We start from the raw sequence: 26,427 nt of genomic DNA on the forward strand, positions 1-26,427 counted from the left end.
CCCACTTACAAAGAATTGAAAGGTCTATCATTTTTATCATAGGTACACTGCAACTGTGACAATCTAAAAACAAATTCATAAAATCACACTTTATGATTTTTAAATAATTAATTTGCATTTTATTGCTCAAATTAAGTATTTGATCCTATAGATAATCAGAACTTAAAAGTATAAATAATTTTGCCTAACTCTGCAATAAGCAAAAATAAGCAATTCTCTATTTTACTATAATTGGCTGCAGTCTGGAGTTGTTAACCAACTAGCAGAGGTTTTACCGTGCCCCTCAGGCTAATCTCCATTTGCCATGCTTTCTGGTTGCCATGGGAAACTGTATAGTACAGTTAGAGATGACAGGAGGCTTGTTGAGAAGGGCTGTAGGACCTGTAGTGATGTAACAAGCATGTGACTCATTACATGCTTCAGGTTGGCCAATTACAAACAAGCTGCCCTACATCATTTGAAGGTACTTCGTGTCTTGCAAAGGACCTTCAGTGATGTAAGAAGTATGTGACTCTTCACATGCTTTAGATCGGCCAACTACAAATATGCTGTCCTATTTTGGCTTCATTGCCCTGAGCTAATGTCACAGCCAGAAACCACCCACATCAGGAATAGCCAAATCTAATGTTAAATATACTAAATATATCTCAGGCTAGGAAGAAGCCAGCAGCACGACACAAGTATTGTTGGAATTGTTGGAATCAAAGTCTCTCTCCAGCTGTGCTAACACTATTTTTAGTCAGTAACTTTACAGTTGTGCACAAAAACCTTCCTTTGAATGAATGTAATTACAGAGGTCAGATATTTCCTGTAGTTCCTGACAAAGTTTGCACACACGGCAGCAGGGATTTTGGCCCACTCCTTCTTGCAGATCTTTTCAGGACAACATTGATTTTAGCTCCCTCTAAAGATTTTCAATTGGTTCAGGTCTGGAGGCTGACTAGGCCACTCCTGGACCTTGAAATGCTTCTTAATGAACCACTCCTTAATTGCCCTGGCTGTGGGTTTCAGGTCATTGTCATGTTGATAGACCCAGTCACAACCCATCTTCAACGCTCTAGAGATGGAAGTTGTTGCCGCCATACATAGCCACAGCCATCCTCCCTTCAATTCAGTGCAGTCGTCCTGTCCCGTTTACAGAAAAGCACCCCCAATGTAGGATGTTTTCACCGCATGCTTCACAGTTCTTTTTGAGGTTATACTCATCCTTATTCCTAAAAAATATGGTGAAAGGAGTTGATACCAAAAAGTTCTATAAAAAGGCTATAAGCTAGGGGCGCAGGCTATATATTGAGGGGCAAAGCGGTTGTCTCGGCTTATACTCAAAATATATACTGTACTTATTATTGCCAACATATAGGTGTATATTTTATATTCCAGAAAATATGGGCAGAATGAGTAAAGTATGGTTGAACACACAGAACATGTGTAAATCTTTCCGTTATACACCTCATCACTGTGGAGTTTACACTGATGGATTTGGCTCAAAAGAACTGATGTAATAACTGGGGTGTGAGTTGTGTGACCTGAATATATTTGGATCTGTACTACAAATAACCAAAGTTGCCTGTGTATCACATTCTGTGCTTTGAGGTTAAAGAGACACAGGTTTCTTAACAGGCTAAAATGATTGATATACTAAGCCCTGGCACAGAAAGTGACAGGAAAGAAATTCAAAGGGCTAGGGGAATCCCTTCTTGTACACACAGTAATGCGATCCTTATGCATTCAATAACATTCTGTGCTTCCCAAAGTTTCCACAGCGACATCCACATGCTTCCCTGAATAATAAAGCATGCTTCACACAGCAATTGTTATAGCTGCAGAAGAGGGACCAGGTAAATACGGTATCTATTCTAGAAGAGCAAGCAAAAAAAAAAATCTCATTGATATCTTACAGGCAACATAATTCTTGATAGAACTGTTGCATAAATGATAATATTTAAGGCCTACCCCCCCCTACAAACTCTCTTGCATTTCCATTTTTCCCCTTCAAAAATCGATTTTGCATAGTAAAGAACTGCAAGAGGGCTTGTTTTCTTTTTCAAAGGGGTTCTACACACACACACACTGAGCGGTGGGGGCCTCACTGATGATGGTCTGCTCTCCTGCTCCATCATAGAGACAGCAATCAGCAATTCAGCCCACATCAACAGGATAGGGGCTAACCTGTATGTGTGTACAATAACCAGAATAGCAAAAGGGGATTTTTAATATCATTTACGTTTTGAAATAGGTTTTGTTGTAGTATTTTTTTCAAAAGTAAAATGAGCCCCTATAACATAAAAATGCATTAGACTATATATATTTTACACAATGTGGAGGTTTTCATTGTGGTAAAACGTAGTGAAAATATAATAGAATGTAGAACACATGGACTACAAGTAAACACAAACAAAAAAGAAAAAAATCTTCTTGTATTACTATCCTATAATTCAGCATTTGAGAAGGTTCTCATGAGACTGTACAATGTGCATCATAAGAAAAACCTTTTGGCTGAAATCACACGTACAATTAACACTGCAACTTTAAGAGCAAGCACAGTTATGGATACAAAGGAAAGAAACGTCAGCCTTACTTTAATACTTAAAAAAAAAAAAAAACCTCACCTCTACTCCTCTTCATCTGTCGCTAGTCTTGATACGCGGGGATCATCTACACAAGTTATAATTAGCAGCACGAAATACGGGGACAAGATATTTGGCGCCCCAGGCTGCTAATTATGCACGACCCAGCACATTTCTCTCCCTGCTGGGAGAGGGAGGTGACATCACGTGAGAAGCCTGAATTCCCACCTCTGGTGTGATGTCATGAGGGCGTGCATAATTGCCATCCTTTGTTAAGACTAGAGAATAGAGAATATTTCTAGGTTTTTTGAGTGGTTGATTTCCTTTAACTTCTCTGGGACCACTCGCTGACTTTAGACGTCAGCGGGCGCTGGTCCCGAGTGTGCAGGGACGTCTTTAGACGGCACTTGAACTTTTGACCTTTGATTTTTTGTTCATTTATTCAAAACAAAAGCGGCACAAACAAAAACTTTGAGCAGCACAAACCAGCACAAACGTAGCAGAATTGTTCGGCACCAGTTTGGTTTGGTTTGGGCAATGTGGGGGGGCTGGTTGACCTCTGATGACCTCTGGAAACTTTCATTAATATCTTAAAAACAATAGCGGCCCAAACGAAAATTTCTGCTGTACAAACCAGCACAAACGTAGCACAAACGTTTGACACCAATTTTGTTTGATATGAACAAAGTGGGGGGCCAACTTCACTCATGTAGTGACCGGTGGTCATTTTCCCTGTAACGGAGGATGATGCCACACGTCACGTTTCAGTCCGTTTAAAAACGCATGCATTTTTAAATGTTTACCATCCATTTGGCTGCTTTTTATCTTTAATTCCAGAAGTGTAGGCAGCTATGAAACAGCTATAAAACCAGCCAAACAAATGGTAAACATTCAAAAACGCATGCACTTTGAAAACATGCATTTTTAAACGGAAAACGCATGCTTTAAAAGGGACCAAAAATGTGACGTTTCGCATCACCCTAATAGATCTTTTATGACCTCTTGGGGGACATATAAAGTAAAAATACACAAACAAAAAAATATTAATTAACATTCATAAAAATACAATATAATTTCCCCATATAATAAAAAGAAAAACCTTCTACATTACTAAAAGCATCGCCATAGTTGCCCCGTTTGCCCGAGACATAGAGAGCCTTTTTTCTCCCACTTTTAACCCCAAATAAAAATGAAAAAAAAAAAAAAAGTTAATTTTTTTTAAAAAGGTAATAAAAGTTAAGGTTTTGAGGTAAAAAAAAACCTTATGGCCCTTAAACCGGCCCTAGAGCCTTTTCGGACCGTGTCACTAAGGAATTAAATAAATGTTGGCACTGCAGCAAAAACCCCCAAGGCAGCAAAGGATGTGAATTCAATAAATGTATTGCCTTTACAACTGAATAAGGGTCCACATGTGGTCCTAATCATGGGAATAATGGAGTGGTGGTAAAGCATTTGTGGTAATCCTGAAGAAGGTGAGGAACAATGTACTATTGCAGACAGTCTCATATACCGTGCATATTCTTGACCACTGCACTATTCAGTGTTGAGACATTCACATCTCTAGTAAGAAAACATTGGCATTGATATTTGTACTAAACACTTTATCTAGGCTAAAGCACAAGCAATCTTTTTAGTTTTATCAAAGGGTTTTCAACAGCATAACTTATATGTGTATGACACTAATGTCTGTATACTTTTAGACTGCTGCAACAATTTTCTGTTCTACATCCATCCCCCATACACCCTCCCCTTTCCTGGGCACTTGACACATCAGAGCCTTCTTTTTGTGTGTGCTCTATCACTTACTCTGAGGTATCACTGCTACTGCACTCAGCCTCTTCATTCTCCAGCAGAACCTGGATTCCCAAAGACTGCACAGCTCGCCTCAAGATAGCCTCCATCGCTTCAACAGAGAGTTTCTCCAGAACAATAACTCTGCAGCGACTTAACAACGCAGTGTTCACCTGGAAAGAAGGATTCTCTGTAGTTGCTCCAATAAGAGTGATTGATCCACATTCGACGTGTGGTAGAAAAGTATCCTGGGAATGGGAGGGAAGCAAAAAGAACATATCAAGTACTCTGAGTAAGTATATACAACTCAACATATACACAGCACAAAATAAGTCATCACTTTGAAACAAGGGCTTGTATGATATATGTGAAGTAGTAGAATATGTATACTTGGAATTCATTTGACTAGTGGTGGCAAATGGGTATCTGAGGCGACAAGATGCTACACATTGTACACATTCTCTCAAGGATTTTCAATATGCTATAATATACTCCTTCAGTATGCTCCCTGCAAGCTTAACATAACAACCCTAAGTGGTTGAGTGACAGCTTCCATCCTTATCTTCTAATGTACCATATCATCGTTGGTATCCAATGGAACAGGCACTTTCACCCTACGTTAATCTTACAGTCTATTTTAGTAAAACTGATAGTGTTTCAATTTACTTACTCCTGGGCAGGAGAAAAAAACAGCAACTTTTATACCTTGGCAATTGTATTTATAATTATTATTCATTTATTGTATCACATTGTGTCTCATCTAGTATTAGGTCAGTTGTTATAAGAAACTGTGAATACAGCAATTAATGAGATTTTTACAATTTTCCCAATTGTTCAGTCTTGTTCTGGCAAAATTAATGATTCAATAATGTGCAGCAAATAAGTGGCAGGTAAAAAAATAGATACATTTTAATACATCTTCTGTATCATACTGAAAGATGAATGATATTGTTCTATTTACCTTGCTGCAATGTATGAATTTGTAGGGTTACAATAGTATTCGGTCTCTTCAGAACTTTTGGTCATTTCTAAATGTTAAAGCCACAAACATATTTATAGATATTTTATATGATGCAGCAACCAAAAGTATCAACTACTGGTTTTAGGTGCAGTTTTGTTAATTTAACAAATGAAAGACATGAACTGAGCGAGTGAATTTGATTTTGAAGGGGAAACCTGTTTCACAAATATCATTCAACTGTTAAATTAACAAAACTTCACCTAAAACCCCCTCAGAGCTGATTGTGATGCAGTTTTAACTGCAATGTGTGACTGCACCCTGATTGTAGAGGTCTCCCCTTAAAATTCACCTGTTCAGTTAAAGCCTTTCACCTGTGAAATTAAGAAGCTGCACCTAAAAACCACATCAAAACTGATAACGATGCAGTATGAACTGTAACGTATAAATGCAGCCTAAAAGTACACAGCTTAAAGACAAGTTGAGTGATTTACCTGCTGTGTCTTGTTAAAGCGATGAATTTCATCCACAAAGAGTATAGTCTTTCTCTTGAAAAGTTTAAGTTCATTTTGGGCTTGCTTGATGACTTCACGCACATCATTTGTGCTGGCACTTGTGGCAGATAGGGTTACAAAACGTGTGTTGCTTTTGTTGGCGTTCTTGGCAACTATGTGGGCCAATGTTGTCTAAAAAGGACAAAATAAAATCTTTACCAAAATGATCATCTTTACATAGAAATATTACAGTATTTAATACAGACACGCACACACAAACTCTCAAAGAGTTTTTCATAGGAGGATACGTTCTGCACCTCAAAAATATTTAGTCATGTGTAGGACAACATCTAGTCTCTTTATTTCTTCTACTTCTTCAATATTGTGTTATACAATTTTGTGAGAGGGGAAGGTACGGTAGAGGGAAGGTCTCACATAATGTTTGTATAATGACATTTTGCTTGTAAACCAACTTTTAATTTTTGTAAAAAGTCTTAAAAAAGCTTGCAGACCAGGTTACTTGTAATGCAAGGTTGCACCGTATATAAAGATAAAACATATAAACATTATGATATCAAATCTGCTGCAACTACCATAACCAGTTACAATGCAAATCCAAAAAGTTACCCTATGCTACCCATCCATGCCCTAATTAGGTTGTCAAAAACTTAGGGTGATGCCACACATGGCGTTTTTGGTCTGTTTTTCCCAATTATCTTAATAGATAAACAGCTTGTAAGCAGCCAAATGCATGGTAAACAGCCAAAAACGGACCAAAAACGCCATGTGTGGCATCGCCCTTAAATGGACTTGAATAGATAGGTGCACGATTCTTCCCAGAAACTCCTGAATCATCCACCTGGCTCCCTACTCTGCAAGCACAATGACCGCAGTATGCAGAAAAATAGAAAGAGACAAAGGCGGCGCCCCTAGTGCAATAGGTATCTTAAAGAGAACCTACCACCCCGATTCTACCTATAAAGGTAGATCGGGTGGTAGGTGGATGTAAGGGACGTGAGGATAGCTCTTTTTAGAGCTAATCCTCACGTCCCCGCTAACTTTTGGTACACTTTATTGAACCAATATGTAAATTTCGTCCGTCATGATGGCGTTCTGCGCATGCGCATGTTATAACTACTATGTTTTTTCCTACACATACCATTATTGTCAACAGCTTCAACACCAATTCCCATTTCATACCACATACTCTTATACCTATACATACATTCATCTATGGACATATACACACATATACCCCACCCCAATCAGCCATTTTATATGTCCCCATAACACAGCATACACCCTTATATATATATTTACACACATCCATACATCCATCATTCGTATTCATTTATTCCAATCGCACCCACCGCCATAAATATACCCCAGCATATACCCCATACCCTATTCCAGCACTAACTATTTATATCATAATAATACACCCCAGAAATGTCCATTCCAGCAACAACTCTTCATTTACATTACACAAATATACCCCAAAAATATTCATTTCAGCATTTACTAATTATTTACATTATTCACATAGATCTAATAATACATCCCCAACAATGTCGCCCGGTTATGTGGTGATGCGCTAAGTCACTTAGCTATATCCTTGGTTATACACCAAACTGGTCCTCTGCATCCTCTCCCTCATTATCGGCAACGATCCGAATGCTGACTGTGCATGCGCGCAGTTTCGCTTTCACTCCCGCGCACATAAAGAGCTCCCGGTCTGAAGGGATGCTCACTCCGCGCCAGAATCAAGCAAGAACCAGCATCCCCGGACCAAGTAAGTCTCTACCTACTCCTGCAACCCCATCTTACGGCACACAAGATGAGATATATATATATATATATATATATATATATATATATATATATATATATATATATATATATATATATATATATATATATATATATATATATATAGATATATATATATAGATATATATATATATATATATATATATATATATATATATATATATATATTAAATCTCCTCTCACACTTCTACAGCTTCTACATTTCCCCCACTATTTACATTCTTTTCACCATTGATTATATCTGCTCCACCTTCCTCTATCTACAGCAATATACCCATATCAATCAATTTCTATTGGAACGGTTTCTTTGATCTATACGCTTACCATTTTTCCTGTGGTTGTTTTTACAAGTTTATAGATTTTTTATGTATTTATTAATTAAGTCATTAATTTATTCACTTATATCAATTACGATTTATATACCTTTCATGCAATCCATTGTACTCTTGCTATGTATTTTTGCTATATATTATTTTAGCATGAGTGAGCATCTCACATTCTTAAATGACCTTTTAATGTATCATTTTACCTAGTATCTATCACGGACCTGATGAAGGGGGTAGACCACCCCAGAATCGCGTAGTCCTTTGACCATACAAATAAACTTAACCTTGAACCATACAACCTGTGTCAGACCTATTCGGGCAGCGGGTCTTATACCAACCCGGGTTTTTCTAAACTCTATATCTACGCATTATGCAGAGTCAGGTAAAAGCACCTGGTACACAAACTCTTTAAATGAGTTATGTGCATTGGAGTTCACTTCAGCCCGAGGCTGTGGGCAGCTCTGAAGAAGAGAATAACAATAAGCCACTCTTTCAGCTATACCATAATTTCATATTTTTAGAAGCAATATTTTCAGAAAATCTATTTGTCTGTAGCAAGAAACTGTGTTTGCAGAGATGTCTATATCTAGTTTATATAACATTACTGATACTGTACATTCCCATAACACTGCAAAAGCTAAAGAAACATGGCTAACAAAGTGGCAATATCCAAGTCTATACATTTACAAGTGTCAGCAGTTCTACAATAGAAACAACATTGTGCCATTATAAGAGCATTTATAATTAAAACATTTATATGATAAAAAGCACCACAAAAGTACACCCCACCATCAACATCATATGACCAAACAATTCTCCTTCCACTGCACTAGGCGCAGCACAGCCCAACCCTCAGGCCGGCGGCACATGTGGAGGTTTGAACCCGTTTTTGGGCCGTTTTTAAGTAGTCCGTTAAAAAAAAAGCATGCGGTTTTTGAAAACACATACGTTTTTGACCGGTTTTACCAATTATCTTAATTAAACGGACTGCTTAAAAAACGGACCAAAAACAGGTCCAAAACGCCACGTGTGCCGCCAGCCTCAGTGTCTCCCCGTATTTGCTGGTTATTCACCAACTCCTGTCATATTACTGATTTCTAGTACAAGGCAGGTATAACCCAACTCCTCCTCCAACCTTGCTTCCCATAAAACCCAAATATGGTCTTTGCCTCTGAGGATTTTGTACAAAGGAAATATAATGCATCAACTTTGATATATAGAGAACGACTCCAATATTACCGATGGTAAAATGAATGTATTAACAGCTATAAAGCACAGGTGACCCAAAGCTAATCAGCTGCCCTGTATAGCACAAGCATGGTGGATGTGATATTACCAAATTGTATAAAAAATACTAAAAGAAAAACTTGTACCCAACATTTACCTGCTATGTGGGCTTTAAACTAAAAGATGGACTCCCCTCGCCAAATATTACAGTCAGCCGGAGGGAATCTGTAATAGAGGAGTAGTGTATTCACAATATATTCTGACAGTTATGATGTGTAGTATATTGTATGGACAATTGGACCCTTAAGGTTCAACTCCCCCTCTACACCCCAGTCAGCAGGGACCTGTAAGAATAGCCAGCGGGCGCTGTGAATAAGCGCAGCGCGGCCACATCTGAGAGAGATTGCGCAATATATGGTGTGGATCTTTTTGGGGGGTGCCAGGTCCTCTTTAAGCAGCTTCACACCTTCCAGATCATGCTTCTTTCATGGTCCACTGTGGTAGCATCATCCAGAAAAACAACTTTGAAGGGAGATGTAAATTGGTTCAATAAAGGTCACTTAAAGAGGACCTGTCACCTAAATTTTCGGCACTAGGAGCTGCTTACTTTAGTAAGTAGTACTAGTGCTTGACCAAACACTGCAGTGTTAGAGTGATAGCGTTACTGGAAACCTCCGGTAACGCCATCAAACACTGCGGCGAGGTACAATGTAATCATCGGACCGCTTGTAAAGCATTCCGATGTATTCATGAGGGGGGGCGGTCTGAGGCGCAGCCTCTTCCCCGGACCGCCCCGCTCATTCCATAGGCCGGCAGTGACTGCCGCGCGCTAGGCGGCAGTCACCGCCCTTAGCCATGCCCCAACCTCACCCCCTCATGAATACATCGGACCGCTGTGCGAGCTGTCCGACAATTAAACTGTACTCCGCAGCAGTTCAGATAGCGTTACCGGAGGTTTCCGGTATAAAGCACTGCGGTGTTTGATTACTTTAGTAAGCAGCTCCTAGGGCCAATAAATTGGGTGACAGGTCCTCTTTAAGTCAAGCTCTCTCTTTCTCAGAAAGCCCATTCACTGTTATTTATGGTACTGCAGCCAGAGACATCATTGACCTGATCTTCAGAATCACAGAGGAGGAGGCGTTCAGAGCTCCTCACCTTGACTTCATTGTTAAACTCTCCACCTCCCTGATATTATACAGCCAAGTTACAGCTCATTTCAAAGTTGATTTTCTGGATGATGCCACCACACAGGACCATGAAAGTCACAAAAACTAAAAGGTGCTATGCAGCTTGACAATATTCTGGTAATGTTTTATCAGGCAAATTGCTGATGACATTACCATGTCTCGAGTATACCAGCATAGGGCAGAAAGATAATTTACATAACTGCTTAAAAAGGAAAAGAGAAAGGGAGAAAAGGACACCAGCACATATTTCTTTAATAAAATATATTACACGATTTACCCTTATCTGTGCTATTCATTTATGCAATTTGGAAAAGGTTTATTTACGCTATAGCTTTCATTCAGATCTGGTCTCTGTAAGTGACAGATATTTAAAATGATGGAAACAAACGGAATAAAATATAGTCTATTGAATTTTTATTTTGTTGTTAGTCATTTTGCAAGAACACAAAGGTATTTTCATCTGTGATTTTTTTTTTTTTTTTTAAATAGATTCTGGCAAGGTGGCTTGTGACAGACACTTTGATCTAGATGTATACTAAGCTTTAATTTGCAAATGTCTTTTAACCCCTTAGGGATGTGGCCCTTTTTCATTTTTGCATTTTAATTTTTCACTCCCCACCTTCAAAAATCTGTAACGATTTTATTTTTCCATGTAAAGAGCTCTGCTTGGGCTTGTTTTCTGTGTAACAAATTGAACTTCATAGTGATGGTATTTATTATTCCATGCCGTGTACTGGGAAGCGGGAAAAAAATTCAGAATGCAGTGAAAATGATGAAAAAACGCATTTACACCGTTTTCTTGTGGGCTTCGATTTTACAGTTTCACTGAGCGCCCCAAATCACATGTCTATTTTATTCTTTGGCTCGGTACAATCACGAGGATACCAAACTTGTACAAGTTTTTTACTGTATTCATACATTTAAAAAAATTAAAACCTTCTGTACAAAAAAAAAAATTCTTCATTTGCCATGTTCTGGCATAAATAACTTTTTCATACTTCAGTGCACGGAGCTGTGGGTGGTGTCATTTTTTGCGACTTTTGATGATGTTTTTAATGCTTTCTTTTTGAGCACTATATGGGCTATATGATCACTTTTTATAGAATTATGTTTTTCAAAATGGCAAAAAAGTGGCATTTTCAACTTTGGACGCCAATTTCCGTTACGGGGTTAAACACTGGGAAAAAATGCTAATATATTTTGATAGATTGGACATTTTTGGACGCAATGATACCTAATGTGTTTATGATTTTTACTGTTTATTTATATTTATACACTCACCGGCCACTTTATTAGGTACACCATGCTAGTAACGGGTTGGACCCCCTTTTGCCTTCAGAACTGCCTCAATTCTTCGTGGCATAGATTCAACAAGGTGCTGGAAGCATTCCTCAGAGATTTTGGTCCATATTGACATGATGGCATCACACAGTTGCCGCAGATTTGTCGGCTGCTCATCCATGACGCGAATCTCCCGTTCCTCCACATCCCAAAGATGCTCTATTGGATTGAGATCTGGTGACTGTGGAGGCCATTTGAGTACAGTGAACTCATTGTCATGATCAAGAAACCAGTCTGAGATGATTCCAGCTTTATGACATGGCGCATTATCCTGCTAAAAGTAGCCATCAGATGTTGGGTACATTGTGGTCATAAAGGGATGGACATGGTCAGCAACAATACTCAGGTAGGCTGTGGCGTTGCAACGATGCTCAATTGGTACCAAGGGGCCCAAAGAGTGCCAAGAAAATATTCCCACACCATGTCACCACCACCATCAGCCTGAACCGTTGAAACAAGGCAGGATGGATTCATGCTTTCATGTTGTTGACGCCAAATTCTGACCCTACCATCCGAATGTTGCAGCAGAAATCGAGACTCATCAGACCAGGCAACGTTTTTCCAATCTTCTACTGTCCAATTTCGATGAGCTTGTGCAAATTGTAACCTCAGTTTCCTGTTCTTAGCTGAAAGGAGTGGCACCCGGTGTGGTCTTCTGCTGCTGTAGCCCATCTGCCTCAAAGTTCGACGTACTGTGCGTTCAGAGATGCTCTTCTGCCTACCTTGGTTGTAACGGGTGGCGGTTTGAGTCACTGTTGCCTTTCTATCAGCTCGAACCAGTCTGCCCATTCTCCTCTGACCTCTGGCATCAACAAGGTATTTCCGCCCACGGAACTGCCGCTCACTGGATGTTTTTTCTTTTTCGGACCATTCTCTGTAAACCCTAGAGATGGTTGTGCGTGAAAATCCCAGTAGATCAGCAGTTTCTGAAATACTCAGACCAGCCCTTCTGGCACCAACAACCATGCCACGTTCAAAGGCACTCAAATCACCTTTCTTCCCCATACTGATGCTCGGTTTGAACCGCAGGAGATTGTCTTGACCATGTATACATGCCTAAATCCACTGAGTTGCCGCCATGTGATTGGCTGATTAGAAATTAAGTGTTAAGGAGCAGTTGGACAGGTGTACCTAATAAAGTGGCCGGTGAGTGTATCAGTTCTAGGGAAAGGGGGGTGATTTAAACTTTTACTTTTTTTTACTATTTTTTCATTGTTTTTTTTTAAAATTACATTTTTACCATTATTTTAGATCCTCCAGGGTAATTTAACCCTGCAGGGTCCGATTGCTAATATTATATACTGCAGTAATACTGTATTGCAGTATATAGCTATTTTACAATGATTTTTAATAGCCTACCCTCTGCTGGCTATTATAAATCATTGCACCTGGCAAGCCTACGAGTCTCAATGAGACTCTAGGCTGCCATAGCAACCAATCGCCACCCTCCGATGACGTTCCAGGGGGCGGCATTGGGCCATCCAAGATGGTGACACCCATGTAACGGTAATTTAGGTGCCGCGGTCGGGTTCCACCGCGGCACTTAACAGGTTAACTGCCGCGATCGGTGCCAGCACCGACCACGGCAGTGACAGGCGGGTGAAGGCTGTTTTATACAGCCGTTACCTGCTGTGTATGGAGAGAGCTCAGCTCGTGAGCTCTCTCCCTACACACCTTGCTGCACGTAGACAATATTGTTCGGCGTCGGTCGGCAAGGTGTTAATATCTTTTTGAGGTCCCCTAATGGTGCAACTCAAATTAGATTCTGTAAGGTTTAATTATCAACCAATCGGTCTAAAATTAGAGCTTCATAGGTTGCATTCAAGGACATGACAAGTGCCGCGCCACAAATCAAACTCTGTGCATAATATTGACAAACAGGCAGGCCCCGAATTACGTACAAGAGGGTTTCTGTGGGTTTGTTCTTAAGCTGAATTTGTTTGCAAGTCAGAACTGTATATTTTATAATTGTAGCTCCAGACAAAGTTTTTTTTGTCCCAGTGACAACTGGATTTTCTAAATTTCTTCTTGTCATGGGAACAAAAGTGCAGCCTGGGACTAAAGTAAAGCATCCAGAGAGCTTCACCAGAGGTCACAGTGGGGAGAAACGTCCATCTGTAACTAGGGGGTTGTCTGTAAGTCAGGTGTCCTTAAATCGGGGACCGCCAGTATAACGAGAAACGAGAACACAGTGTTCTCGTTTCCACTATACGCAGCAGAGCCAACAGTACAGTGTTGACTCTGCTGCATATCAGGAAAAGAAAAACTATGTACATCAATATTAACAACCCCCAGCATATTAATATGAATAAAGCTTTAGGCTTAAAAAGTGCATGGGCATTAGCAGTGAACTGTTCCTTTCTCAGACATTAATGGCAAATTCACAGAATTTGGTAAGAATGCTGTAGATGTAGGTCTCATCTTGAGAACTCGTACCTACCTTCAGAACAGGGGTAAGGGACCCCTTCACCATAGCTTCTGTAAATGAAAGGGTGGCTTAACATGCCTCATATTTCCGTGCAATTTTCAAACAGGGGTCCCCAACGCCTGTTCAACAGAAAGGTGCGGGTCTCAACAATGAGCACTGTAAATAGGCAAAGTTATCAATATAAAAATATTGATTGTATGCTTCAACAGGCAAGTATATAATATCACAAAAGAAAAAATATCTGCCAATACTGTTAATAGAAAACTGGCTTTAGAACCTCCTCATATTATATTCTAGCACATGTTGTGCAATAAATACTAGAGTATCAGACACTGCCAGATCATACCTCAAACTAATGTTAGTTTCTCCTACTGATGCTACAATGCTTTCCAAAAAGTGCAGGCTGCTTGGATGCGATATTTAAAGAGAAGGTCTCCATAAAAAGTGTTTGCAAAAGGATATATAAAAATGCAAAAAAAAAAAAAAACTTTATTCCACAATCATCATTTAAAAGTACTAAAAATAAGGAAACTAAAAGGTCTTGGTAAATGCAAAATGTTCATATTAACAGTAAGTGGGTTTTGAGGTATAGTAGTGCACTCAACATGAAATCACGGCTACATCCTATCCATACAAAGAGGCTGGCAGTGACAGGAGCCGAGGAAAAGAAAATATGGTATTTTCTTTTTATCAGCCTCTGCTAATGAACACGAATTTGATAACTCAGGATGATCCATTTCGATATGATTAGGTCCAATGTCCTTCAACTTTGTCCATGCCCCCACAAAGTTGTACATTCACAAAAAATAAAAAATTGTAACATTTGTTTGTGCCACATTTTCCCGAGGAATTCATGCAGTTTTTACACAAATATACAACTTGCAAAAAAGTAGGGTGTAATAGAAACATGTGTAGGTTTGCAGTGTGTTAAAACCTTGCACAGTTTTTGTCATATGAACCAAGTCAAGATATACGGTAGGAGGTGAAGATACTTTGATAAAGTTGGCAGAGTATAAGACTGTTCATCTAACGTTGCACTTTATAACTTCAGACTCTTTCAGTAAATCTCGGTCCCTGACGCTATAATCAAACCATGACACCTTATTTTAACATTTGTCCTGCTAAAGAGCACAGATACCGTAGTTACCCATCTACTGTGATCACATTGGTTTATCCGTCCATGGTTACAAACATTTTTATATGTTAGACCACAGTTACAATATGCACGTGTGGAGAACAAATTCTAAAGTGATACCATCTTCACCAGTTTTTTAATATGATCTCTTCCCAGTGCTTAGCATGGACTCTACCACCTGTCTTTATTTATTCTGGGTTGCACAGAACCCTCGGCCCCTCGTCATCAGAGTCCTTTTAACCTCAAAAATTATCTGATGAACCACAGGAACGTAAGGGTGGTTGACATTCAACCAGCAGCTGTGGAAGGACACACTACAGAGAAGGTGCCAACAATAAATAATCATGCTTATCTGCTAAACAGTAAGTGACACTACCTCTGTCACCATGAAAGGCCATGAGAGTCACTATCAATTCACATCTTCACATATGACAGTCCCCTCTCAGTAATAGATTTTTTTTGTGAAAACAAACAAAAAAAAAACCCTTAACAAATCATTTCAGTGAGGCCGGCTGTACACAAACATGCTCGGTCCTTAAAGTGTTTGTTGCATCTGTGCAAGCAGAGAACATCTCAGCATGTCCTAGTTTTATTCATTCTAACACAACAAATGCATCCATTCAAGTTAATGGTTCAATGCACCATTCCAGTGTTACCAATTTTACACTAATTTACTGCTATAAAAAAGCACATCAGTTTTTATAGTGCATATGAAAAAAAACCTGACATGCAACTAACATTCAAAGCCAATACACCAAACATACACATATAGAAAACTTAATGAAATTGGGTGAATAATACTCATCTAATTTTGCTGATGAAACTCCTGACATTTTATGCTTTGTTTGCATGAAACAAAGCTCTTACGAGCAGGGCCCTCACCCCAATTGTTCCATATGACTGTTTGTACTCTGTAATGTAGTATTTAATTAGTATATGTCCCCTATGATTTGTAAAGCACTACGGAATATGATGGTGCTATATAAAGATGATTATTATTATTATTATTATGAAACTAGTATTAGAGTGCCCTCTGCTGTCTACACCAATAATTGCATTTAAACTCTTTCCACTGAAGCCAGTTATAACTTTGGAAGGCTTTAAAGGACACCTGTCATCAGGTCTGTGTCACTAGTCCTGTCACTACTACCTGTTGGAGCAGCTCACAAGGATCCCATCCCAGCCTTTATCTAGTTATTTCATACATTAATCATTGTAAAATCATCTATTCTTTATCATGTAAATGAGGCTGGTCACATGGTCAGAGGCAGTGATGTCACCCTTGTTACCCCTCCCCTCTCCTCCCCCTGCTCATGCCTGTGTGTAATGTATAGTAAAGCATGGCTAGTGTGTGTGCTGCATCTGCTGACATGCTGCATCCTCCTAATACACAGGTGAGAGACACAGACCTCAGCTACACATGAATCTGACATGTTCTGCTGTAACATGGCTGCCTGGAGCTGCTGTATCTCTCCTATACACACACACATGCACACACAGGCTGCAGGGGGCGTGGCCACCAGCACCAGGAAGCACATCATTATACAGCCTCACATCATTATACAGGCTGTCAGTCATGCACTGGGGGTGTTGCTGTGCCTCCCACTCATGAATAGAGTGGACAGCTTGAATATGCTAATGCTTCATTGGACATTTCACAGGTCATTTGCATACAGCTTTAGGACCTCATTGCTTAAGTTTACAGGCATGTAGAGGGACAATGAAGGGATAGAGGCAATGCTCTCTGATGGCAGTTTATGAAAATATATTTAGTTTAGGGGGTTATTTTGCATGACGGGTTCTCTTTAACATACAGTATGCGGGTGTTTTCTCAACACACATTTGGGGCAGATGTATTAATGTGTCAGTCTTTAGACCAGTGCATAGCTAAACTCGACAAGTCTCTGCTGCGTCAGATTAATCACAGAGTCTGATGCTGGATGATTAATCTCCTGCAGTACAAGACTGGTAAGTCGTACTTTGTGCCTCCTATTAGTTGGTCTAGTTTGCTTCACTCTAATATTGAATTTTCTTGCACACAGGTTATTTTCTGGCCCAGCCAAGTCCCCTTTACTGGGGACGTTGCATTCCAGGACGAACGAACGAACACACACACACTTTCTATCTAATTTTCATGAAAATAGCCAAATCTTGGCTAAGCTTTCAAGTGACTTTGACAGGCCTAAATAATAGCAAAACCCCATTATAGAAACTACACCCCACAACATATATAAACCCACTTTTAAAAAGTGTTTTAACCATTTAGGCATTTCACAGGGGTTAGGTTGCAGGAAATGAATGACGTAATTTAACCCCTTCCCGCACCTTGACGTGATACTACGTCATAGGATGCGGGTAGTTCCCGCACCTTGACGTAGTATCACGTCATGGCAATCACCCGGGCTCAGAAGCTGAGCCCTTGCGATCGCCGCGGGATCCCAGCGGTACGCGGTAGCTGGGATCCCGCAGTAACAGCCGGGATCGCGACTATCGCGATCCCGACTGTTTAACCCTATAGACGCCGCGGTCATAGTGACCGCGGCGTCTATGGTGCATCGGTGCGACGATCGGCACCCTCCGTGCAGGGCACGGAGGTGCTGATCGTTGCCATGGCAACCCTGAGGCCCGATCAGGTCCCCTGGGCTGCCTATGGCAGCTGCCTGCTAGGATTGTGCACTGTGCACGATCTAACAGTGCAGCTGTCAGCCTATGCAGAATGCATAGGCTGACTATGTAATATGCTGCAATACATTAGTATTGCAGCATATTACAATGAACAAGTGATCAAATGATCACTTGTTCATGTCCCACCCTGGGACAAAATAAAACAGTAAAAAAAAAGTTAAAAAAAAAGGTGCAACTAAAAAAAAATTATTTAAAAAGAATAAAAGTCCCCTTAAGTCCCGTCCCATGCAGTAATCAAATAAAACATAAAAAAAAATTAAAATCACCAAAAAAACACAACATATTGGGTATCACAACGTCCGTAACAACCCGTACAATAAAATAAAATGGTCACTGAACCCGTACGGTGAACGCCGTAAAAAAAACACACAAAAAAACCTCACAAAAATGATTAAATTTTCACATCTGACCGCATAAAAAGTGCATAAAAAGTGATCAAAAAGTAAAATGTACCCCAACATGATACCAAGAAAAAGTACAGCTTGTCCCGCAAAAAATAAGCTCTAAACCAGCGCTGTAAACAAAAAAATATAAATGTTCTGCCCATTGTTACATGGCGATACAAAAACAAGCAAATTTCTCACAAAATGAGTTCTATATTCTGCAAAAAAGTTAACCATAAAAAAGCCATATAAATGGGGTATCACCGTAATCGTGATGACCCGTAGAATAAAGATAACACATTATTTTTATGGTACGGTGAACGTCGGGGGGGGGAAAAAATGCTAAAAACCATAAACAAGAATGATTTTTTTAACCACCACCAAGAAAGAGTTAATAAAATCTGATTATTAGCTATTGAGCCCCCCCGTAAATGATGTACCTGAAAAGTGGATCTCATCCACAAAAAAATGATCCCCCATATGTCCAAATTACAAAAAAATAAACATTTTATAGCCTGTAAGATGTGACATTGCAGATCTGCTCTGAATGGTGCCTCCTTCCGTTCTATGCCCGGCCGTGCGGCCGTACAGCAGTCACCACCACATATGGGGCATCCTCTGACTCGGGAGACGTTGGGTATCAAACTTTGTGGAGTTTTTTGTCATTTAATACTTTGTGACGGTTTAATTTTTGGCCAAAATTAATATATTGTCTAGAAAAAATGACAGCTTGTAAATTACACCTCCATTTTGTTTTAACCACTGTGAAGCATCTAAAGGGTTAACATACTTCTTAAAGTTGATTTTTTACACATTGAGGGGTGTAGTTTCTAAAATGGCATAATTTATGGGGGTTTACTGCTGTTTAGGCCTCTCAAAGTCAGTTAAAGCTGAGCAGGCGCCTCTAAATAAGGGTTTTGGCGTTTTTCCTAAAAATGCGAAAAATTGCTCCCAAAATTCGGAACCTCCTAACAACCTAGAAAAGAGAGAGGAGGCATAAAACCCTATGCCGATATAAAGCAGACATTCGGGAAATGTTAGTTATAAAGTTACTTGGGTGCTATGACTATCTGCCTGAAAAGCAGAACATTTTGAACTATGAAAATGAAGAAATTTTAGAAATTTTTGCCAAATTTCAATTTTTTTCATAACTAAACACAAAAGATATCATCAAAATTTTAATATTACTTTGAAGTACAATGTGTGACGGTAAAACAATCTCAAAATCCCCTGGTTAAGTTAAAGTGTCAAAAAGTTGTAACCTCCTATAATGACACAGGGCAAATTTTAAAAATCAGGCCTGGTCCTAAAGGTCTAAAATGGCATAGACACAAAGGGGTTAAAGAAAATCTACCATCAGTTTGTGAATCAAAATCAATCATGATAAACAAGGGACACCGAGTCATAGATCCTGGCAATGTGACTGTGGTAAACTTTTTATATTGGTTATCCATGGCCTCCGATCTTACAAAATAGAGATTAGAGTAAAAAATTGTGTTGGGGGATTTCTTTGAGCGAGGCGCCTAAGAGTGTGTGCACCAATAGGGGGGGGATAGCTTTTCAGGTCACGGTGGAGTTGCAGCGTCTAGCCCCGGAGCTGGATGGTAGTCCAGAAAGAGTAACCGCACCACTGCCAGCACGCAGCCGTCTCCCTGCGGCACTGGAACATAACAGTTTGGTCGCTGGCCAGAGATCTATCACTGCCATCCCTCCTGCAGGACCCTCACCCCCCCCCCTCCTGCAGTCTCTGACCTGATGAAGACACCGTTACGGTGTTGAAACGCGTTGTCAAAAATACCAATAAAACTCATTATCTTACTCCGGATGTAGCGCTTCGTACAGGAGACTGTGGGGGTGAGTTTAGATCAATATATCTATAGCGATCTGAGATGAAGATGTGCATGCGCTCGTGTTCCTGAGAGCTTGGCGATGTCATCAGCTCTCGGAAGGGAGAAACTGAGTGAAAGGAGCAGCGATGACAAACGCAAAGGGCGTGCATAATTATGTTAATGGCGGACCGTGGTGTGCGCTGTATGACAGACACAGAAGTGCTGAAGGCTAATCAGCACAATATAAGAATCGATCTCCAGGCGAATAGAGCAGCTGCTGGGACTATTCAAGCCATCTTCCTGAACCAGTTCAATCTGACCTGTGACCTGTGTTACGGTATTTGTGGGTCAGAATGGGCATTTTTAAATGTTATGTTTCCTTTCAGAGATTTTGTAAATGCACAAATCTATCAATATCATAAAAAGTTAAATAAATAGATACAGTATACACTCTCCATACACCATTTTACCCCATATTTGTTTAGAAACCATGCAATGGCCTCTTGCTGGAATTAACCCCTTGGGCTCTAGTGACCGGAGCATTTTTGGTAAATTTTCGTACGCTGCATTTTAAGGGTCATAACTCTTTTTTGCTTGTTACCTTTAAATTTTTTGCTGCGGTTTTTTTCTGAACACATAGTGATAGTTAAAACGTAATAATAGTTTACAGATTTTTTTTCATTTATAGTTTTATTTGGGGGTTAAAAGTTTTTTGTAAATTATAGTACATGTTTTTTGATTTTCAAATTACCGTATATACTCGAGTATAAGCAGAGGCCCCTAATTTTACCACAAAAACCTGGTAAAACCTATAATTTTTTTTACTCAAGTATAAGCCGAGTTAGGGTTTTCAGCACATTTTTTTGTGCTCAAAACCTAGGCTTATACTCGAGTATATATGGTAACTCAAAATGAACATTATTAATGAATTCCCTATTTTGTTTTGGTCATTTTAATATAATATGTATAAGGTCGACGATGGCAATTAATTTGTAGCGTAGCGGGGGATTTTTTTTTTAATTATATGGGGAAATGCAAATGTATTTTTCTGAATATTTCTGAATATTTTTTGTGTATGTGTGCATTTACTTTATATGTCCCCCATGAGGTCATAATTTTTTTTTTTACATTTTGTTTTACAAGTTTTCCCCTTCTACTGGGGCATCTGATGTTGATCAGAGCTGGACTGGGTCATAGGTATTAGACACAGCAGACACATGACTGGCGTGTCTATAGGGCTGGCGGCAGTGCTGGTTCTGCTCCTCTCTGCAGCGCGATGCTGTGAGGAGCGGAAAAGCGGTAATAATCCGCATCTCCTTTCATCCTAGGGTCCTGCACCTGCTCTTTAGACGTGGTTGCAGACTCCGGACCTGCTGACGTGTGAAGTCAGACTCCAGGCAAATATTGTCATGGACATCTCCATGACTGAAATTTTGAAGAGCCTTTTATTATATACATAAAGTGTTTTGTGATTACAAAAGATTATTACACACTATCCAAAACACTCAAAAGATCAGAAGCAGCATTTTTCTGAATCCAATATTTAATGGAAACCTACTATGAGGAATCTACTATCAGAAGTACATCTGATGGTAGATTTCTTCTGCCTGCCTCTGCCCTCATCTGTAATTTAATAATCCTGGAACTTGGAGACCAGAGTTAACAGACCTTGACTGTAGTGTAGATGGCGACAGATCATACTATGTATTCAGGTTTCAGATATGAGACATACAAACCTTGCCACAACCAGGAGGACCCCACAGTATAAATGATGGGATGTCATTGGCTTGGAGCAGTTTTCTGAGCATTGTATCCTCTCCCAGGACTTTGTTCTGACCCATGTAGTCCTCTAACGTACATGGCCTCATCTTATCAGCTAGCGGTTTCCCGTTTAATTTCTCTACCAAGTTCACATCTTTCTGCTTGTTCCCAGATGGATTTGGGGTTTCACAAGTGGAGATGGCATTTACTTCCTGTTTTGCCTCTGTCCTTTTTGAAAAGAAAGGAGCCTTAGATGGCGTTTGTTGTGGTACTCGCTCACTGACCGCAGGTTTATGGAACATAGGAAAATTGGGTCCTCCAAATACCAGTGGCTTCCCTGGACTATGGGAACAGTCACTGGTGCCCTCCTCCTCCTCTGGGGATAGGCGCCTCTTCTTAGCTGCAACTCCACTGGGCTTTTCTAGGCAGGTGTCAAGATGGGTATTGATTTCCAAAGCAGGCACCTCTAGGGCACAAACTGGGCACGTCAGTGAGCCAGCTGCACTGCCCTGCTGTGATGCCCCCGACTCTCCTGCCACATGCGCCATGCTGCAGGACCTCTGCCAACACCTGACCAAGCAGGGCTACAGAATAGTAACTAGATGTAGTATGTGCAGCAGTGTGTAGTCCCAGTCTATAGCGCACCACAGCAATGTCCCGCTACTCTAGTGACACGCCGGGACATGTACACACTGTACTCCCGCGTTATCCTGCCCGCACAGCCGCTCTACTTCCTCCTCCTCCTCCTCCTCCTCAATAGGTCATGTGGCGCTGTAAACCCGAGCACTATGGGAGATGTAGTCCCGACCCGTCCTGCGACAATGCAATGTTATATCAGGAGGGCTTGTTATTCTATATAGAGGATAGCAATGCTGCGTTTTATCACGGGGAATATTTTCTGTCACGCATCCTGTATACTGTGAAGAAACTACATGTCCCATAGAGACCACATTACAGTGTAATGCAATGGAATATTGCATTATGCTGGCAGTTTTATTTGCACCTGCTACAAAAATAATGATGTGTGCACACACAGCGGATTCCCCACAGTAATATGCATGAAACATTGTGGGACAATTTTTGGCCAAACCCCCTCCTACTTGTACTTTGGATGTGTTTAAAAAAACAAAAACCTGGGAATCCGGCCTCAGGTGTTCACTACAAACGCTGTTTTTTTTAAGTCTTCTCTCCATTATGGCTGCTATTTTTGAGTTGATGAGAAGATGGTTACCCTAATACCAGATTCATATAAGAGTATTTGGTTTAGCGGCACTTTAAATGGAAAATCAGCAAGTACAAGGCAGATTTTACCTCACAGAAGTTCCACCATATGAATGTACCCATGTCACATGCATTATGTTTACAAACACAATGGGGCACATTTAGTAAGACTCTTGTGCCAGTTTTCTGGCAGACTTTGCACATTATTCTTTTTTGTACATGTATTTAAGAAGTGTATTCGCCACATATATGTTGCATGTGACCCTTTTGTGTTGTGGCTTCACTACACAAATTCGTGCACTGAAATGGGCATTCCGGCGCTCAGTCGGACCATGCGACCCAAGTTCAGCAGAAATGTGTCGCACACCCTGTGTCAAAGGTGCACCAAGGTGTTTTTAGTAAATGCGCCCAGGAGCGAGGCTCGGTACGGCTAAATTGATAATCAGCATGTGGTGTCTTGCATTAACCCCTTAAGGACACTGTCAGTTTATAGCTTAAAGGACACCTACCTGTCTTCAGGTCTCTGTAACGAATTCTGTCACCATTACCTCTTTTCACAAGAATCCCATCCTAGCCTTTATCTAGTGAATTCCTACATTCATCATTGTAAAATCATATTTTCTTTATTATGTAAATTAGGCTGGGCACGTGAAGAGAGAAAATGATGTTACCCTTGTTACCCCTTCCCTTGTCTCCCCCTGTTCGTGTCTGTGTGTAATATATAGTAAAGTATTTCTAGTGTCTGTGCTTTATCTGCTGACATGCTCTGTTCTTCTATACACATGTGTGAGACGCTGTCAATTATGTGTATAGGAGTATCTCATACACACACAGGCTGCAGGAGGCGCCAGCACCAGGAAGCACATAGAGCAGTGATGGCGTACCTTTTAAAAACCAAGTGCCCAAACTACAACTAAGACCCAACTAATTTATCGCAAAGTGCCAACACAGAAATGTAATTAATGACTTATACTCAGTGCTCTGTCACAGCTTTCATTCATATCAGCCATCAGCCCCTAAAGAAATTTGAAGAAATTTGGATGAACATTGTAGCTTCCCTCCAGAGTCCTATAAACAGGAAGCATTGTCAGGGCCGGAACAGGAGCTACAATGATAATCCAGATCCATCCACATCTTCCCACTCCTCCAGCAGTCCCAGGTAGCTCTGTCACTTTAAAATAGCTCTGTGCACAGCAAGTCCCGGGATGTCTGGGACTGCAGGAAGATACCTGGAGTCATCTCTGGTGATGGCCTGAGTGCCCACAGAAAGGGCTCCGAGTGCCACCTCTGGCACCAGTGCCATAGGTTCGCCACCACTGACATAGAGGATCCAGCGCCAGGAGTGTCACATCATTATACAGCTGTCAGTCAAGCACTGGAAGTGTGGTTGTGGCTCATATTCATGAATAAGCTGGACAGCTGTATATAATAATGACTCATTAGACCCATCTCAGGTCATATGCATTCAGCTTTAGTACCTGATTGTTTATTGTTTACAGGCATGTAGAGAGACAATGAAGGGATAGGGCCAGTGCTTTATGAAAATATATTTAGTTTAGGGGGTTTATTTGCCTGACAGGTTCTCTTTGAGGCTCAGCTCCATTATCGTAATCTGACATGGGTCACTTTATATGGTTATAACTTTTGAACTACATGGCCCTTTTTTGTTTTTTCATTTCCATTTTTCACTCCCCATCTTCAAAAATCTATAACTTTTTTATTTTTACATGTAAAGGGCTATTTGATGGCTTGTTTTCTGCGTAACAAATTTCACTTCATAGTATTTATTCTTCCATGCCGTGTACTGGGAAGCGAGAAAAAATTCCAAATGCAGTGAAAATGGTGAAAAAACACATTTGCACCGTTTTCTTCTGGGCTTGGATTTTACGTCTTTCACTGTAGGCCCCAAATGACATGTCTACTTTATTCTTTGGGTCGGTACGATCACAGGGATACCAAATGTGTATAGGTTTCATAATGTTTTTATACATTTACAAAAATTAAACCTCCTGTAGAAATTTTTTATTTTTATTTTGCCATTTTCTGGCGCTAAGAACTTTTTCATACTTTCGTGTACAGAGCTGTGGGTGATTTCATTTTGTGCGACTTTTGATGACGTTTTTGATGCTACCATTTTTACGATGCATGACCTTTTGATCACTTTTTATAGAATTTTTTATATTTTTCAAAATGGCAAAAAAGTGTCATTTTCGACTTTGGACAGTATTTTCCGTTACAGGGTTTAAAGCAGTGAAAAACCATTATTATATTTTGATAGATCAGGTATTTTTGGATGCGGTGATATCTAATGTGTTTATGATTTTTACTGTTTATTTACACTCACCGGCCACTTTATTAGGTACACCATGCTAGTAACGGGTTGGACCCCCTTTTGCCTTCAGAACTGCCTCAATTCTTTGTGGCATAGATTCAACATGGTGCTGGAAGCATTCCTCAGAGATTTTGGTCCATATTGACATGATGGCATCACACAGTTGCCGCAGATTTGTCGGCTGCACATCCATGATGCAAATCTCCCGTTCCACCACATCCCAAAGATTCTCTATTGGATTGAGATCTGGTGACTGTGGAGGCCATATGAGTACAGTGAACTCATTGTCATGTTCAAGAAACCAGTCTGAGATGATTCCAGCTTTATGACATGGCGCATTATCCTGCTGAAAGTAGCCATCAGATGTTGGGTACATTGTGGTCATAAAGGGATGGACATGGTCAGCAACAATACTCAGGTAGGCTGTGGCGTTGCAACGATGCTCAATTGGTACCAAGTGGCCCAAAGAGTGCCAAGAAAATATTCCCCACACCATGACACCACCACCACCAGCCTGAACCGTTGATACAAGGCAGGATGGATCCATGCTTTCATGTTGTTAACGCCAAATTCTGACCCTACCATCCGAATGTTGCAGCAGAAATCGAGACTCATCAGACCAGGCAACGTTTTTCCAATCTTCTACTGTCCAATTTCGATGAGCTTGTGCAAATTGTAGCCTCAGTTTCCTGTTCTTAGCTGAAAGGAGTGGCACCCGGTGTGGTCTTCGGCTGCTGTAGCCCATCTGCCTCAAAGTTCGACGTACTGTGTGTTCAAAGATGCTCTTCTTCCTACCTTGGTTGTAACGGGTGGCGATTTGAGTTACTGTTGCCTTTCTATCAGCTCAAACCAGTCTGCCCATTCTCCTCTGACCTTTGGCATCAGCAAGGCATTTCCGCCCACAGAACTGCCGCTCACTGGATGTTATTTCT

The 26,427-nt window shown here is 40.4% G+C and overlaps 2 protein-coding genes across 3 annotated transcripts in view; one reads left to right on the forward strand and one right to left on the reverse strand.

Moving 5' to 3' along the window:
- The window catches only part of WRNIP1 (WRN helicase interacting protein 1), a 54,987-nt gene extending 32,247 nt beyond the window's left edge, over positions 1–22,740 (reverse strand). Inside the window, exons 1-3 of one of the 2 annotated variants that reach the window (XM_072152471.1) lie at positions 21,918–22,740; positions 5,811–6,002; positions 4,374–4,606 (exon numbers count right to left, since the gene is read on the reverse strand). In XM_072152471.1, the coding sequence (XP_072008572.1) occupies positions 4,374–4,606; positions 5,811–6,002; positions 21,918–22,490 (998 nt within the window). In that variant the 5' untranslated portion in view covers positions 22,491–22,740. The remainder of the gene's footprint in view (positions 1–4,373; positions 4,607–5,810; positions 6,003–21,917) is intronic. The other variant, XM_072152470.1, reaches the window with a different exon arrangement.
- The window catches only part of MYLK4 (myosin light chain kinase family member 4), a 122,827-nt gene continuing 100,910 nt past the window's right edge, over positions 4,511–26,427 (forward strand). Inside the window, exon 1 of the mRNA XM_072152468.1 lies at positions 4,511–4,650. Coding sequence (XP_072008569.1) covers positions 4,613–4,650 — 38 coding nt within the window. The 5' untranslated portion in view covers positions 4,511–4,612. The remainder of the gene's footprint in view (positions 4,651–26,427) is intronic.

The sequence above is a fragment of the Engystomops pustulosus genome, chromosome 5, assembly GCF_040894005.1.
Source record: "Engystomops pustulosus chromosome 5, aEngPut4.maternal, whole genome shotgun sequence".
Classification (NCBI taxonomy): Eukaryota; Metazoa; Chordata; class Amphibia; order Anura; family Leptodactylidae; genus Engystomops; species Engystomops pustulosus.